At 46.4% G+C, this 18610-nt stretch overlaps 1 protein-coding gene across 2 annotated transcripts in view; it reads right to left on the reverse strand.

Annotated features, from left to right (window-relative positions):
• aadat (aminoadipate aminotransferase) overlaps positions 1-18610 on the reverse strand; it is a 91196-nt gene that overhangs the window by 11887 nt on the left and 60699 nt on the right. For both annotated transcript variants that reach the window (XM_068029288.1, XM_068029287.1), the window contains exons 11-13: positions 15897-15961; positions 3538-3644; positions 2013-2114 (exon numbers count right to left, since the gene is read on the reverse strand). In XM_068029288.1, coding sequence (XP_067885389.1) covers positions 2013-2114; positions 3538-3644; positions 15897-15961 — 274 coding nt within the window. The remainder of the gene's footprint in view (positions 1-2012; positions 2115-3537; positions 3645-15896; positions 15962-18610) is intronic.

Raw genomic sequence — 18610 nt, forward strand, 5'->3', positions numbered from 1 at the left:
GTGGGCAAATAAGTCATCACTTTTGAGCATAGCAATGGAGGATAGGAGGAGATAGGTCACTACAACAGGCTGCTCTACATTAAAAGCAATGTTTACAGACAACAATAAGCAACAATTGGGCCAAGATTCATATTTTCAAATGTTCTGATGAAAGGTCACTGATCTGAAACGTTAACTCTGCTTCTCTCTCCACAGTTGCTGCCAGACCTGCTGAGTATTTCCAGCACTTCCTGTTTCTATTTCAGATTTCCAGTATCTGCAGTATTTTGTCTTAAGTATTTAAATTGAGTTCTGCAATTTCAGATTGTAACCTTTGCCCCCATTTTGCTTCCTTTTTCTTTGCTGGTATTATTTTTTCTTTCTTTTATTTTGCTCCCCATGATTCTTCCATTCACACCTCCCCAAACATATCTCCTGTTTCTTTACTTGTCCCATTACCACTCCCTTTACCCTTGCAAAATCAACCCTTTGTCATTTAATCTCTTCTGCATTCCATCCTATCACAGACCTTCCCTTTTATTCTATACCCCTCCCTTTCACCTGCTCAAAACCAGTTACACCTCTAACTTTTCCCAGTTCTGATGAAAGGTCACTGACCTGAAACATTAACGCTGTTACTCTCTCCACAGATGCTGCCAGACCTGCTGAGCATTTCCAGTATTTTCTCTTTTCATTTCATCTTCCCCCCCCCCCCCCTCTCAGTTCTCCCACAACCACAGCTCCAAAACATCGTCCATCTCTAACTCCCTCAGCACTGGAGTTTCCTTCCTAAACTTCCCTGTCTCTCTTACCTCTCTTTGACATGTCCTCATATCCCTTTGTGGCTTGGTGTCAGATTTTATTTGAGAATGCTCCGATAAAGCACCTTGGGATGTTTTAATACAATGGGGTACTATGTAAATGTAAGTTGTTGTTGGTTAGCTATTGTTACTTTGGTGAAAAGGTTTAAGCTGTTTTTTAATACTTACTAGCATTTATTTTGGTTACAGTTTTCAGAGGGAGTGGCCTCCATGTCCCACTGTCATACCTTTATACTCTTGGTTTGGGAGCTAGTCACCTCTGACTGCTCCCTTTCACTGCACAATTACACAGAGAATGTACAGTACAGAAACAGGCGATTCACTCCACATGAGCCTCCTCTCACTCTATCAAGTATATCCTACTATTCCTTTCTCCCTCATGTAATTATCTAGCTTCCCCTTAAAGGCATCAACGGTTTGTCAGGGTATCAGCTGTAGCTCAGTTCATAGCTTCTCTTGCTCCTGAGCGTAAAAAGTTATGGCTTCATGCCCACTCCAAGATATCAGCATAAGAATCAAGGCTGAAACTCTGGTGCAGTACTGCGGGAGTGCTGTTGGAGGCACTGTCTTTCAGATGAGACATTAAACCAAGGCTCTGTCTGCCCTTGCAGGTGGACATTTAACATGGCATGGCACTCTTGAAGAAGAGCAATGGGGGCTATCCCCAGTGTCCTGGCCAACATCTGTCCCTCAATCAACATCAAAAAGATTAACTTCTTGTTGTCACATGGCTGCTTGTTGTGTGCAAAATTGGCTGCTGTGATTCTTACAACAGTGACTACACTTCAAAAGTACTTCACTGGCTGTAAAGCATACTGGGGACATCCTGTGGTCAAAGGTGCTACATAAATGCAAGCTGTTCATTCTTTTTATTTGCTTCAACTGCTCCTTATGGTAGTGAGTTCCACATTCTAACCACTCTCTGGATAAGGAAGTTTTTCCTGAATTCCCTGTTGGATTTATTAGTGAATATCTTCGAAATATGACTCTTAGTTTTGGACTCCTCCACAAGTGGAAACATCTTCTCTACATCTATCCTATCAAACCCCGCCATAACTTTAAAGGCCTCTATCAAGTTGCAACTCACTCAGCCTCCTCTTTTCTGGAGTAAAGAGCCGCAGCCTGTTCAGTCTTTCTGATGGTTATAACCTCTCAGTGCTGGTATCATCCCTGCACGTATTCATTGAATCAGTGAATATTGAAAGCATTTACCTGGTCTATTTGTTCAGGGGTGGAAACAGAAAAGGAAGCACGGATGTAAGAGCAAGGTGCCGATTTATCAATCATGAATGCTTGACCGGGAACAAAGAGCACCTGAGGAGAGGCAGACACATGCATTCTTAGCAGCCAATTTTTAACATCCAAAATGCAAGGAACTATATTGTTTTCACGGCAGTAACACTCTTAAACTTGTGCAAATACAAAAAGGGGACGGAGAGGGAAGAAATAAAATAAACAGAAGGCATTTTTGTGGAGAAAATGTTTAAGGGCACTGCAGTCTATGAGAAAAAGAAACTAAATCAGAAGGCAGGTAGAGCAAGATGAAGAATTCTAACAGGAATCAACAGCATTAAGCCTGGCATGAAGTTCAGTAAATATTGTATTTAAAGCAGATCCCTTTAAAGAACTTTTAAAGAAGGTTCCCCTCCAAGTCACACACCATCCTGACTTGGAACTATATCGCCGTTCCTTCACTGTGGCTGGGTCAAAATCCTGGAACTCCCTTCCTAACAGCACTGTGGGTGTACCGACCCCACGTGGACTGCAGTGGTTCAAGAAGGCAGCCCTTCTCCAGGGCAATTAGGGATGGGCAATAAGTGCTGGCCTGGCCAACGACGCCCACATCCCATGAATGAATAAAAAAAAAGATACTGGCTCCTTTCATGAGATGCTCGGGATAGAAATTGGAACTCATCTCTAGTGTTTTTCAGGCAAGAAGGTTGAATTTCATGGGGCTATTTCCTAGGCCCAATGGCACCTGAAATACATCCGATCCCATATCAGGATGCAGTGATATTAAGGCGTCCCTGACACTCACCTAAAACAAGCATTAGGCCCCTTGAGCATGTCAATGAGGAGCATAGTGCCTGTTTAAGGCCCTTTTCCGGATATATCTGTCAGCACTGAGACTTGCCCTGCTCTTTTCTTTTGGTTCCTTGTGTAGGTTGGGGGTGGGGGGCGGGGGGTGATGAAGCTTGCAAGAGTGCTCTTGTTGGCCTTTGCCAGTCTCCCATTCTCCTCCGCCCACTGGACCAACCTGGTTTTTAAACCGGCCCTCTTCAAGGCAGTGAGCTTCTTCTGGACACATGATGAATCTTGAGGCCGAACTTGGGAATGAGCTTTGGGTCTCTGGCTTGTGGAGCCTGCTGGGAACTCACTGCCTATTTCAGGCCCAAAACATTTAAGGAATTGAGTGTAGGGTGAAGAGGAGGGGAGCGTGAATAGGGCGGAGGGTGATCAGGAGGGGAGGGTGAATAAGGGAGAGTGATGAGAGGGTGAAGAGTAGGGGAGGTGAAGAGGAGGGGAGGATGAAGAGGAGGGAGTGTGAAGAAGGGGGGGAGGATGAATAAGGAAGAGTGATGAGGAAGGGAAGGTGAAGAGCAGGAGAGAATGATGATGAGGAGGGGAGGGTGATGAGGAGGGGAGGTTGAAGAAGGGAATGATATGGAAACGAAAAAGTTCCTTCCGGAATGTCGGATGTTGCTGGGAGAATTGCTTCCACCATTCAAGCCAGTACCTCTTTTTGCACAGCCTTCTCCGAGATTAGTTGGTACGTGTCTGGGATTCCCTTTAGCTTCATCCAGAAGAACATGCCAGCACTGGGAACATGCCAATCAACTACATCTGGAAAAGAAGTAGCAAGCAATACGGATAAAGGTTCATGAATTATTAACAAAAGCATTACAAGACTTACAAATATCCGTGAGTTCGGCTAGGACACTAAGGATGAAAAAAAATGCCGAGAATGTTAGAAAGGAAGATGGCGAGGAGTCCATTTTTTCTGGTTCTGCTCTCCAGTCAATGATTAAAATAAAAATTAGCAGACATGGACCAGTTTGACACTATATCAAGAAAAAGTGGTGTTTTGCAATATTCCAGAATTATCGCTACATTGTTCTATGTGCAGGGAGAGACTTTACCTATGCTGTTCCTAAGCCTGGGCCAAAAATATTCCACTTTGTAATTACCTTGAGGTGAAGGAAGAAGGAAAGTTAATAGTTGGGATGGGAGCCTTCCTCAGGATTTGATCTGATGAACAGACAAACCAAGTAAGTTGACTTTCCTTCTTTCCTTGTTGCCTTTAGTCCTTTGTGGCCTTCTAGCTGGAGCATTCCATAATCTCTTAACCAGCTGAACAGAGCTCAGGAAGTTAATTCAATTTATCCCTCCCACTGAGGGAATGCTACCTGTTGGACTTGCATAATATTTACAACACAGCAAACGGGCCGATTGGTCGATGCCAGTGTTTATTCTCCCAATCTTCTTCATCTAATCTTATTAACATATCCCTCTATTCTTTTCTCTCCTACGTGATTGTCTGGCTTTCCCTTAAATGCATCGATATCTATGTTGTTGCCTCAATTACTCCCAATGGTAGTACCACATTCTAACCACTCTTGGGATTTCCTGTCTTTCGGATGAGATTATTAAACCCAAAGCCTTGCCTGTGTACAGAAATGATCCCCTGGCATTATTCAAGTTCTCTTTCTGTTATGGCCCATATTTAGCCCTTAGCCAATATCACCAAGGCAGGTGACCTGGTAATTTAACTCATTACTGTTTGTGGGATCTTGCTGTTTCCCAACACCAGATCAGTACCTCAGAACTAATTCATTGGCTGTGAAGCACTGTGGGGCATCCATGTGATCGCGAAAGGTGGGCATTTGCTTCCTGGTGATTAGCAGTTGAATGCGTTAGTTTGCTGTTTGTGGGATCTTGCTGTGCACAAATTGACTGCTGAGCTCCCAACATTACAACCGTGACAACCCTTCAAATAAAAGTAAAGTACTTCATTGGCTGTAAAATGCTTCCTGACGTCCCTGAGATTGTGAAAGGCACTATAAAAGTGCAAGTCTTTATCCTTTTAGACTTTCTTGATGCAATCCATAGTGTTGGAGGGATACTGTTAGAGGGCCCTGCGTTCAATGACGAGAGGGATGCACATGCCGCAGTGATTCAGACTCGGGACCAGGCAGCTTATGGATTTTCAGAACTGTTTTCTCTTGTCTAAACTGAGTACTTGACAACACAGAATGCAGGGGACAAAAAAATAAAATGGCAAAAAAATGTTTTGGGAAATAGAAAATTCGTATTGATAGCGGCAGTAAACAGCGCACATGCTGCATGTCACTCAAAAACAGCGATCTAAGGAAAATGCTGGGAGTATGCATCAGGTCTGTTAGCATCTAAAAATGTTTCGGGCATTTACCCCTTTGATATGCTCGCCAGTCTTTTTAGGTTTAGGGGGAAAGGAATAGAAGGTAATGCTGACAGGGTATAATTAAGAGGGGTGGAAGGAGGCTTGTGTGGAGCTTAGACACTGGCATAGACCAGTTGTACTAAAAGGCCTGTTTCTGTGCTGTAAATTTTACATAATTCTATGTATACCCATTGCCTAATTCACTAACCAGTCATTTCGCTGTTCAGATAATGATGGATCTATTTCTATTTTAGCCCGTCTCAGCTCTTTTTCCTCAGAGGTGGAATACTCTGAAAAGGTCAAACAGACACCAGGCAAGCTCTGTAACTTGGGGATCATTACGGCACACGGATTGTGAAAATAAGCAACAATTAAAAACATAAACCAGCTGTTATTTAACCAGGAGTAATTCCAAGTCTACTGGCGTCCTTCGAATCTTTAGAAGTGGGGTATAATGGGAGTTGGCGGCAGGCAGATCTGGATATAGCTTTACAGACGAAAGTACACGCCTATCTCAGGCTTGATGGTTTCAACAGAACGAGCAGTCAGGGAGCCTATAGAAAGCTGTGGGATAGAACCATAGAAAGGTTACGGCACAGAAGGAGACTATTCAGCCCGTTGTGTCTGCGCCGGCTGAAAAAACTAGCCGCCCACTCTAATCCCGCCTTCCAGCACCTGGTCCATAGCCTTGCCGGTTACAACATTTCAGGTGCATGTCCAGGTACCTTTTAAAAGAATTGAGGGTCTCTGCCTCCACCACCAGCATTCCTGGATGTGAATTCCAGACACCCACCACCCTCTGGGTGAAAAAGCTTTTCCTCATGTCTCCTCTAATCCTTCTACCTTAAAACTGTGTCCCCTGGTAATTGACCTCTCCGCTAGGGGAAACAGGTCCTTCCTGTCTACTTTATCTAGGCCCCTCATAATTTTGTACTCCTCAATTAGGTCACCCCTCAGCCTCCTCTGTTCTAAGGAAAACAACCCTAGCCGATCCAATATTTCCTCATAGCTTTCCTCCAATCAAATGATAGTGTTCCCCCTCCAGCCTAGCAGCTGTGGCCATATTTATTTTTATTACATTTCTTAAGTCTTCAGAGGCTGCCTCTCCTATGTCAGTAGTGCCCACCACGTGTGCGGCAATCTGATTGGCCCTCCTGTCTGTGAAGCCCGCCCACTGTCCCTGATTGGTCACCTCTTGGAGGATCGCGCTGGTGGGCAGGACTCGGACACCGTCCCTATGCCCGAAAATCTTCTAACGTGGTTAACAATCAAGATTTTAATCTTTGGAGGCCATATAAAGAAAGAAGTTGCATTTATATAGCGCCTTTCACAACCTCAGGCTGTCCCAAAGCCAATGAAATACTTTTGATGTGCAGTAACTGCTGTAATGTAGGAAACACACCAGTGAATTTGTGCACAGCAAGCTCCCACAAACAGTAATGAGATAAATGACCAGATCATCAGTATTACTGATGTTGGTTGAGGCATAAATATTGACCAGGGCACCAGTTCTTCAAAGTAGTGCCATGGGATCTCTTATAGAGTCATACAGCATAGAAACTGGCCCTTTGGCCCACTGTGTCCATGCCAACCATAATGCCTATTTATACTAATCCCACCTACCTGCATTAATTCCATATCCCGCTATGCCTTGCCTATTCAAGTACCTGTCCAGATGCCTCTTAAATGTTGCTACTGTTCCTGCCTCCACCACTTCCTCAGGCAGCTCATTCCAGATACCCACTATTCTTTGTGTGAAAAATTTACCCCTTTGATCCCCTTTAAACCTCCTCCCTCTCTCCTTAAATCTATGCCCTCTAGTTTTAGTCACCCCTACCATGGGAAACAGACTCTGGCTATCTTCCCTATCTCTGCCTCTCATAATTTTATATACCTCTACTATGTCCCCTCTCAGCCTCCTTCGCTCCAGGGAAAAACAGACCCAGCCTATCCAATATTCACCTGAGAAGGCAGGCAGGGCCTCTGTTTAATATCTCACCTGAGAGATGACATTGCTGACTTTGCAGCACCTCCATCAGCACTGCACTGTCAGATCTGGTACTCAAGTCACTGAAGTGGGACTTAAACTCCCAACCTTCAGATTCAGGGGTGAGTGTGCTACATACAGAGCCACAGCTGTAGTACATGTGGGTTAAAGGAAACTCTATGAGCCACATGGAACACCTACGGCCTACAAGTATCCTACATATAGATTTATCAAGATCGGCGCAGACTTGGAGGGCCGAATGGCCTGTTCCTGTGCTGTACTGTTCTTTGTTCTTAAAGAGATAGTCTTAACCTATTCGCTGGAGGAACCAGGCTCACACTCCATAATTTCCATAATAATGGGAAAACCAAACAATTCACATGGAGAACAAATGATGGTTGGCATTGTAGGAGCTGCTTCTTTCAGCTTGGGTTAAGTCACACTATTGAGGCACACGTGTCTTCACAGCTTTTTGGAGGGGTGACTAAATGCTTGGTTTTAAGTAAGGTATTAAAAGGAGGAGAGGGAAGTGGAGAGACAGAGAGGTTTAGGGAGGGAATTCCACAGCTTGGGACCTAGACAGTTGAAGCCAAAGCCACCAATGAAGGAGCGGAGGAAGGAGGGTGAACGCACAAGAGGCCAGAGCTAGAGGACTGGAGGGTTTGGGAGGGGGTATTGTAAGGTGGGAGGTAGGAACAGAGAGGGAAAGGCTATGCCGTGTTTAAACACAAGAGTAAGAATTTTAAATTTGAGTCATTGGGTGGTCGGGAGCCAATATAAGTCATTTGTCTGGGATGATGGGTGAGCAGGACATTGTATGAGATGGGATATGGGCAGCAGAGGTTTGGCGGAGTGTAAGATTACAGATGATAGGATGCCAGCCAGTGAAATAGAGTCTGGAGGTAACAAAGGGAGGGATGAGTTTCAGCAGCAGATAAGCTGCGATAGGAGGTTTGAGGTAGAAGCAGGAAACCTTTATGAATGGAGATGATATAGGATCTGAAATTAGTTCACAGTCAAGTAGAACATCAAGAGTGCTAATGGCTTGATTTAGCCTGAGACAGACAGTGACTGGGTAGAATGATGGCGTTGTCAGTGGGCTATGGAGACTGTGGTGAGAGCTGAACAATATCCCTATGGCCTTCTGGAAGAAACTGCAGCTCATCGGAGATTGGATGTCAGACAGGCATTTATTTTTAAGAAAATCTATGCCGTAAGTAATGGTAATTAATAATAATCCCAGCCAAGATATCTTTGTAAAAAATGTTTTAAGTTACCTAAACTGTTCTTATCCAAAAACTGTCAGTACAATGAATCAACAATGAAAACAGAAAATGCTGGAAATACTCAGCAGTTCTGGCAGCATCTGTGCAGACAAACAGAGGCCGGAATTTTACGTCAGGCCGCAGGCCCCGCCCACTGGCAGAAAACGTTGGAGGCAAGCCCGCCTTCGCCAGGCCTGGAAGCCACGCTGTGATTTTACATGGCCCAGGCCCTTAATTGGCCTTGGGCGGTACTTCCGCTTCTCTGAGGCAGGAAGTCCTGCCTCCAAGAGCTGCTGGCCAATCAGTGGGCCGGCGGCTCTTCAGTCCCAGCAGCGCCACCGGGAGTGGTGGCCACTGCTGGGGCTGTACCCAGCCAGGACCGGCCACATGGATGAGATCCAGAATACAGGTAACTGTGTGGGGTGCGAGGCGGGGGGGGCGGTGAGGTGCTACAGGGGAGACAGACTGTGCCGCGTGAGGGACACTCCGTGGGGCACAGGGTGCCTGATCAGGAGGGCTCCCCCACAGCCCGCAATGAAGTCACCAGGCTTAACTGAGCAGCCTCCTGAGCTACGGAGCCACCTGTCTGCCACTGGTAACACAGCAGCAGCGGAGGGAGGAGGCTCTTAAGTGGCAATTAATTAGCCACTTAAGGGCCTTAATTGGCCTGGGGCAGGCAGGCCATTTGTCACCTCCCCCACTGCTGGTAAAACTGCAGCGGGGCGAAAAGGTGACGGAACAGCAACCCCCACCTCCCACTCAATTTTACGCCCACCGTCCCCTCCCCCCGCCCACCCCCGCGAGTGGTGTAAAATTCCAGCCAGAGTTAACGTTTCAGGTCAGGTTCTGATGAAATGTCATCGATCTGAAATGTTAACTCTGTTTCTCTCAATGCAGATGCTGCCTGGCCTGCTGGGTGTTTGCAGCATTTTCTGTTATTATTTCTGATTTCCAGCATCAGCTTTTGTATTAATGGATCTATAGTTTATTCAAAGAACAAAGAAAATTACAGCACAGGAACAGGCCCTTCGGCCCTCCAAGCCTGCGCCGATCCAGATCCTCTATCTCAACATGTCGCCTATTTTCTAAGGGTCTGTTATCTCTTTGCTTCCTGCCCATTCATGTATCTGTCTAGATACATCTTAAAAGATGCTATCGTGCCCGCGTCTACCACCTCCGCTGGCAACGCGTTCCAGTCACCCAACACCCTCTGCGTAAAGAACTTTCCACGCATATCCCCCCCTAAACTTTACCCCTCTCACTTTGAACTCGTGACCCCTAGTAATTGAATCCTCCACTCTGGGAAAAAGCTTCTTGCTATCCACCCTGTCTATACCTCTCATGATTTTGTACAACTCAATCAGGTCCCCCCTCAACCTCCGTCTTTCTAATGAAAATAATCCAAATCTGCTCAACCTCTCTTCATAGCTAGCGCCCTCCATACCAGGCAACATCCTGGTGAACCTCCTCTGCACCCTCTCCAAAGCATCTACATCCTTTTGGTAATGTGGCGACCAGAACTGCACGCAGTATTCCAAATGTGGCCGAACCAAAGTCTTATACAACTGTAACATGACCTGCCAACTCTTGTACTCAATACCCCGTCCGATGAAGGAAAGCATGCCGTATGCCTTCTTGACCACTCTATTGACCTGCGTTGCCACCTTCAGGGAACAATGGACCTGAACACCCAAATCTCTCTGTACATCAATTTTCCCCAGGACTTTTCCATTTACTGTATAATTCACTCTTGAATTGGATCTTCCAAAATGCATCACCTCGCATTTGCCCTGATTGAACTCCATCCGCCATTTCTCTGCCCAACTCTCCAATCTATCTATATTCTGTTGTATTCTCTGACGGTCCCCTTCACTATCTGCTACTCCACCAATCTTAGTGTCGTCTGCAAACTTGCTAATCAGACCACCTATACTTTCCTCCAAATCATTTATGTATATCACAAACAACAGTGGTCCCAGCACGGATCCCTGTGGAACACCACTGGTCACACGTCTCCATTTTGAGAAACTCCCTTCCACTGCTACTCTCTGTCTCCTGTTGCCCAGCCAGTTCTTTATCCATCTAGCTAGTACACCCTGGACCCCATGTGACTTCACTTTCTCCATCAGCCTACCATGGGGAACCTTATCAAACGCCTTACTGAAGTCCATGTATATGACATCTACAGCCCTTCCCTCATCAATCAACTTTGTCATGCTGAACGGTAGCTATAAACCTGCAATCACACAGTTAGCGCTTCAGGCGATGTTTAGCTGAAACCATGGGGGTAAATCTCCTCCTGAACTCTCCCAGCACTCAAGCCACAAGTCAGCTGTGTTGAAGATAAAGTGTCAGAGCAGAAAGCCTGAGAAATTTCACCCTCCTACAAAACAGAAATCCTGTTTATTTGTAGACTGTCACATAGAAGGAAATAATTTATGTTTCCATTGAACGTCAAGATTCTAGGTTCTGATGTCTGGTATTAAAAATGTCCAAAAATATTTCTCCAGTGGCTCTTTGTAAACCAGAGAGTTTGAAGGCTGCCAAGTGCATTCCGGAACTACGGCTTACATTGGTACAGCACTTCACGTTGTGAATCATCTCAGACTGTTTAACTGGGGGACAGGAAGGAGAATAGGCAAGGTCAAAGTGAAAAGATTTTAAAGGAGAGTTTCAGAACCACGGTTTTGGTATTCTGTACCCCAGACAGTTGTGAATGCTCAGTCGATGCGTACGGTTAAGACAGCAGGAGAGATTATTGGGCACTAAGGGAATCAAAGGATGTGGGGATAAGTCAGTAGGTGGAGTTGAGATAGAAGATCAGCCATGATCTTATTGAATGGCAGAGCAGGCTCAAGGGGCCTACTCTTGCTCCTATTTCTTATGTTCCACAGGATTGGAATGTCATGGGTGAAAGACTAGGGATCTGACGGTGCAGGGGATTGAGCGTGGGAGCTGTAATCCAGTCCTCAGAGCAATGGAGGGAGCCAGCTAGAGGAGAGAGTTTCTCCAGGGAGGATGGAGAAAGGCCAGAGAGGAATTGTGAAATGGGCTGAGGATCTTGAAATCAATATACCTAACACAAAGGAAGGTGGTTGTGGTTGTTGGAGGTCAATCATCTCAGTCCCAGGACATCACTGCAGGAGTTCCTCAGAGTAGTGTCCTTGGCCCAACCATCTTCAGCTGCTTCATCAATGACCTTCCTTCAATCATAAGGTCAGAAGTGGGGATGTTCGCTGATGATTGCACAATGCTCAGCACCATTTGTGACTCCTCAGACAATGAAAACCTGTGTACAGATTCAGCAAGACCTGGACGACATTCAGGCTTGGGCTGATAAGTGGCAAGTAACATTCGCGCCACACAAGTGCCAGGCAATGACCATCTCAAACTAGAGAGAATCTAACCATCTTCCTTTAATGTTCAATGGCATTACCATCACTGAATCCCCCACTATCAACATCCTGGGGGTTACCATTGACCAGAAACTGAACTGGAGTAGCCATATAAATACTGTGATTACAAGAGCAGGTCAGAGACTGGGAATTCTGCAGCAAGTAACTCACCTCCTGACCCTCCAAAGCCTGTCCACCATCTACAAGGCACAAGTCAGGAGTGTGACGGAATACTCTCCACTTGCCTGGATGGCTGCAACTCCAACACTCAAGAAGTTCGACACCATCCAGGACAAAGCAGCCCACTTGATTGGCACCCCATCCACCACCTTCAACATTCACTCTCTCCACCACTGATGCACAGTAGCAGCAGTGTGTATCATCTACAAGATGCACTGCAGCAACGCACCAAGGCTCCTTCGTCAGCACCTTCCAAATGTGCAACCTCTACCACCTAGAAGGACAAGGACAGCACACAACTGGGGACACCACCACCTGCAAGTTCCCTCCAAGCCACACACCATCCTGACTTGGAACTATATCGCCGTTCCTTCACTGTCGCTGGGTCAAAATCCTGGAACTCCCTCCCTCACAGTTGGTGTACCTACACCACATGGACGTCAGCGGTTCAAGAAGGCAGCTCACCACCACCTTCTCAAGGGCAATTAGGGATGGGCAACAAATGCTGGCTGAGCCAGCGATGCCCACATCCCATGAAGTAGAAAAAAAGATCAGGAGCAGGAAGCCCAACCACGATGGGATACTAGCTCGTGTTCTGAAGTTTATGTTGTTCAGGAGGAAATTTGGCAAGGAGAGCCTTTGAGAAACCAGTCCAGGAGGATGAAAGTTGCGAATAAGAGTTCGAGCACAAGAGAGGAGTTCTCTTTTATTGATTAATTTTTGGGATGTGGATAACGCTGGCATTTACTGTTCATTCCTAATGGTCCAGGTTTCCCGTACGGGCTGCTCCTACACACTCTCTCCAATTCTTTGCCCTCGCCTGTTGTCCGCATACCAGAGGAGGTGGGAGCCCCCAGTAGAGGGCTCTCTATGTGGGAGTCCTCCCCTTTTACATCGCTGAAACACTCATCCATGCCTTTGTTACCTCTAGGGTTGACTATTCCAACACACTCCTGGCTGGCTGTCCACCTTCTACCCTCTGCCAACCTGAGGTCATTCAAAAATCTGCTGCCCATGTCCCGTTCAGCCATCAAACCTCGGTTTGGTTAAAATTCTCATCCCTCCTTGGCCTTGCCCCCTCCCTATCTCTGCAATCTCCTCCAGCCCCACAACTCTCTGAGATATCTGCACTCTTACAATTCTGGCCTCTTGAACATCCCTGATTTTAATCGCTCCACCATTGGTGGCTGTGCATTCAGCTGCCAAAGCCCTGGAATTCCCTTCCCTAAACTTCTCCCCTCTTTACCTCTCTCTCTCCTCCTTTAAGATGCTCCTTAAAACCTACTTCTCTGACCAAGCTTTTGGTCATCTGTACTATTATCTCCTTATGTGGCTTGTTGTCCAATTTTGTTTTATAATGCTCCTGTAAAGCACCTTGGAACATTTTATTATGTAATAATATATAAAGAGGGATCAGCAACATGTCCGTACACAGTCTGTGGTTTCCATCTGGCCCGCCAATCCTGTGACTGACAGCGGGCTGTCCGTGGCTCGGCTTTGACTGACAGCTCTCCAATTAAAGCATACGCCAGGCAGAGGCGGGACCTGCGTCTGACAGGTGACAGATGCCTGTCTGTGATTGGTCATGTCTGTGAATGACAGCGGGCTGCCTGGGCAGGATGAGCACTGATTGGCGGTACACGACGCAAGTGCGCTGGGATCGGCCGCCCCTGCTGTTTTTGCATGGTTCAAGGAGTGAGCGGGAATGGCTATTGCAGCGGAGAGGGAGTGGGAGAGGGGCTGAGGGGAGAGCAGGAAGAGGGCCAGCACACAGCCAGAGATGCGGTGCGGAGGGAGAGGCTGAGTCAGGCAGTTCTTCAAACAAGCACCGGACCAGGAAGGTGCAGATACACACAGAGAGGGGGATAGACAGTGAGGGAATGGAAGCCGGGGAGTGGGTGATGAACACGCAGAGGGGAGAGGGGGCTGGCAACAGTGAGGGGAGAGAGGGGGATAGACACATAGGGGAGGAGAGGGGGATGGACACAGAGGGGGTGGGCACAGAGGGGGTAGAGGAGGATGAACACAGAGCGGGTAGAGTGGGATGGACACAGAAAGGGATAGATACAGAGAGGGGGAGAGAGAGAGATCAAGATCACTCCTGACAGATGGACATCTATCTGAATTCTCCGCATCGCTATATATAGTGTGCAGACATTGACTACTTGTGCAAACAAAAACAATGCCAGGTATCTCACTAAATAGGGAGAAATGCCTTTTAAATCAGACTGTGTTTTGATGGCATTTGGTTGGCTATGCACTTTATATATAGATTAATTTCCCCCTTGTCTGTGAGTGACAAATTTTGTCAAACGTCCCTGGTGCAACATGTTGGTGCCCATCCTTATAAATAATCACAAGTTGTAGGATTTGGCCTGGAGGGTGTTGGATGGAACAGATTACGTGCAACAGATTTTTCAGCAGAATCACAGACTGCCTGTAACTTTTGTGGCTTGGATGAGTCTCTGGTTCACATATACGTGGAATCTGACAGGTTGCAGCCCCTCTTTCACTATTTGAAGGATCTGTTCCTCAATTTCTAGCTGCACTTCAGTCCCATGCTCCTTATCTTTGGTCACCTGGTGCAGAAGGGAGCAGGTAAATCAGAGAACCCCCTCACAGGACTACTCCTGGGCCTGGTCCAGCTCCAGCCAGCGGGCAGTCAAGGTGGTCGCTTGGCCCAACTGCCCGCTTCTCTTCTGTGGTTATGTTCACGCCTCAGTTTCCCTGAAGAGGGATCAAATGGTGTCTACTGGTACACCTGAGGTTTTCTATGACCTGTGGGCACTTTGCTTCATTGACACCTGGAAACAAATTTTAATTTCATTTGATAGAGTTTTCCTTCAAACTTTAGTTTAATTGTCATGTCAGGGTTGGTGGCCCCTTTAAACAGGGGCACCTACAAATTCTTAAAAGTTGACGTCATTCTTACGGCCCAATCAAAAGACGTGGTGGTGGTGAGCTGCCTTCTTAAACCGCTGCAGTCCATGTGAGGTAGGTACACCCAAAGTGTTGTCAGGAAGGGAGTTCCAGGATTTTGACCTAGCGACAGTGAAGGAACGGCGATATAGTTCCAAGTCAGGATGGTGTGTGGCTTGGAAGGGAGCTTGGTGGTGTCCCCATGCATCTGCTGCCCTTGTCCTTCTAGTTGGTAGAGGTTGCGGGTTTGGAAGGTGCTGTCGAAGGAGCCTTGGTGAGTTGCTGCAGTGCATCTTGTTGATGGTACACACACCTACCACTTTTTGGTTAAAGGACCCCCTTTGAAATGGATCAGTAATCACGAATCTCCCCATCTAAATTATAATACGATATAATACTCAGAATATGAAAGTGCTGCATGTAAAGAGAGTTTTGATAATACTTTAAAGAAAACATCTTACAGATATAGTGATCTTCAAGGTACCCTCAAGAGCTCCTCTATGAATGTTCTCCTACAGGAGGCAGCCAGCCCACTCTGCCCTGCACATGCGGAGGCCGCACTCCACTCCTGTCTCTCACTGTCTCCGCCCACCCACATTACCGACCTGTAAAAGTGGCCCTGCTCGGTATGCACTTTCACATTATTTTGTGGACCCCGGCAAGTCTCTCCGGACTGCCAGGGATCTGAGGACCCCAGTTAGGCAAGCACGGGTTTAAAGGTAGTGAAAGTGCAAATGGGAAATGCCCTGGAAGTGGGAGGAGGAGAACCTGTTGAAAATGATACTGATTGTTCAGCAGCTGATCTTGCTCCGAATCATTTCTTTTTTATTACACCTTTGTGAAGTACCTTGGGATTTCTTCCACATTCAAGGAGCATTGCCAAAGTTCATGGTGGTTTGAATGGTGATAGATTGACTTTGCAAACATTACCTTTCAGCCATCTTTCAGCAGATGACTGCATAGCATCTCGCTGCTTCCTGTAAAACTCCACCACCCTGTCATAAAATAAAAGGAAAACAATTCAAATCAGTCAGTAATATGTTGGTATCTGTTGTACAGTTATTTTTAAAAAAAAATCATTCAAGGGATGTGGGCGTCGCTGGCCAGGCCAGCATTTATTGCCCACCCCTTGAGAAGGTGGTGGTGAGCTGCCTTCTTGAACCGCTGCAGTCCATTTGGGGTAGGTACACCCACAGTACTGGAGTGGGGGGTGGGGTTAGGAAGGGAGTTCCAGGATTTTGACCCAGCGACAGTGAAGGAACGGCGATATAGTTCCAAGTCAGGATGGTGTGTGACTTGGAGGGGAACTTGCAGGTGGTGGTGTTCCCATGCAGTTATTCTTTTAAGTTCTCTCAAAAATAACTCTCTTCTTCTATGACACACACATAGCTCCTCATCTAAGTCGTGCTTTGAACAAATCTCAGACTGACTACTCTTTCTGAGGTCCCTTGAACACGATTGACAATTAGCACCGATTAACTGCGAAATTGCAAGAGGCTTTGCTCGGGGCCCATGCTCACCAGGATTTGGGATAAACCCAATTTACACAAAACCCTTGCAGGAAGGGTGGGGGAGAGAGGAAAGTCAGAAAGTGAACAAGACAGAGGAAGGAAGGAGTGTGAAAGGAGAGAGAAAGAATGAGAAAGAATAAGGAGAGAGATTAAAATGAAGAAATCGGGCTAAGTGTAACACAGTTGGATAATACCCTGTCGGCCTCCAAAGTCCAATTTCACCCCAATGTGGGCTGAGTTTGATCTTGGGAGTCAGGAGTGAAAAGACGTTTTGCTCATCTAGTCTCCTAAATACCATACTCTTGAAATGTTCAACAAGTGAGTCCATAATATAGGTCTCAGCAAGCATAAAAATAGCTGAGCCTCCAGACACCAGTCCTTTAGATGTTTTCCACCATTGTGAACCTGTGCGCTCCCCTCTCCCAATGATACCCAATTATTAAACAAATTCTTGTAACACATCACGAGACTCAGGTGCTTTGGGTTTGCACTCGGCCAATGCTCACCTCCCAGGAAACAAAAAAGGAGAACGAGGGCATGCACGAGAGAAGGAGAAAGCACAAAGGGAGAGAAAGAGATGAAGGAGGGAGAGAAAGGGAGAAGTCATGTTTCCAGATTCCCATCCTGATCATTCTAATCTATCTCCGAGAGTTTCCTAGGGATGGGTGATTTGGCTGAGATAAGGAAAAGATTACAACTGCAGCATGCAGAATTGTATTTGGAATGACAATGAACCTGGAGGGATGTGGCCACCCCTCCCACCCCATTACCTGGGCCTCCATTTCATGGGGATCCCCTCAAACAGAAGTCACACCCACAATTAGCCGGCCCCAATGCAGCCCCATCAGCTCAGGAGAAGGGATCAATGGCAAGTTCACTTTTTAAGCAAGGTCTTCTGGATGCTGAAGGCACCACCCCCCACCCCACCCCCCACTCCAGATACTGCTGCCCTGACCACAGCTACATGTCTCTTTTGGGCTTGGCTTAGGGCATAACCTCTTGCTGAGAGACAGGTTTGCATTGGTGAGGGAGGAATGGACATGTGAATTTGTGCAGGTTCAGGTCAGGGCATGGCCAGTGCACTTTTAGTGCACTCACATCTGAAATGCGCCCTACACAGGAGGAGCTATGGGAGGAAAGTTGGCCCTTGTAAGTCTATATGAGATCTTACTATGCACTGATCAGACCATATTTAGGGCACTGTGGTTTATCGTCACCACACCCCAAAAGATATCCTTCACATTAGGAAAAGGAGAGGAAAGTACGACTAGACTCACTCCCAAGGTACAAAGGGCATAAGGAATGATTAGGGAAGCTATTTAGTCTATAAAAGGAATGCTTAACGGTAGTGTTGAATCCAGTAAAAGGATGGAGGAGTGTGGTCAGACTCCCCACTCACTTTGAGGTTGGCTAATATGGTCAAAACTAAGCCCACAGGCCTGCAGCAGCGAGAAGGCCTCACTTTCAACGATCATTGTTTCCTACATTACAGCAGTGACTTCATTTCTATGATTCCGTGAGTTCACAAAGAGCTTAGGGATAAAAATAGAAAATGTCTGAAATATTCAGCAGGTCAGGCAGTGTCTGCGGAGAAAGAGATAGAGTAAATGTTTCAGGTCGCTGACCTTCCGCCAGAAGTTCATGTAGTGAAGCCCACTAATTAAGGGTACTGCTACATATAGGGGCCCCCTGACTACTGAGACCCAGGAAGCACAAGTAGGATTGAGTCATCATAGCTTCGTGAGCTGGGTCATGGTTGTACATGTCTCAAGGATTCTGTAAGGAAGGATGGGCTTCGATGGACTGAATGGCCTCTTCCAAGGCTCACATTCTTATTTCATTCTAATACATAAATTACAATGAATCACAGAGACATACAGCACAGCAGCAGGCCATTCATCCCATTATGCTTGGGCCGGTTATTCGAAAGAGATATCCAATTAGTCCCACTTCTGTTACCCCATGGCCCAGCAATTTTTTCCTTTTTAAGTATTTATCCAATTCCCTTTTAAATGTTACTATTGAATCTGCTTCCACCATCCTTTCAGGCAGTGCATTTCCCCTCACATCACCCCTAGTTCTTTTTGTCAATTACCTTAAATCTGTGTCCTCTGCTTACTGACCCTTATGTCA

Source organism: Heterodontus francisci, chromosome 4, assembly GCF_036365525.1.
Source record: "Heterodontus francisci isolate sHetFra1 chromosome 4, sHetFra1.hap1, whole genome shotgun sequence".
Lineage (NCBI taxonomy): Eukaryota > Metazoa > Chordata > Chondrichthyes > Heterodontiformes > Heterodontidae > Heterodontus > Heterodontus francisci.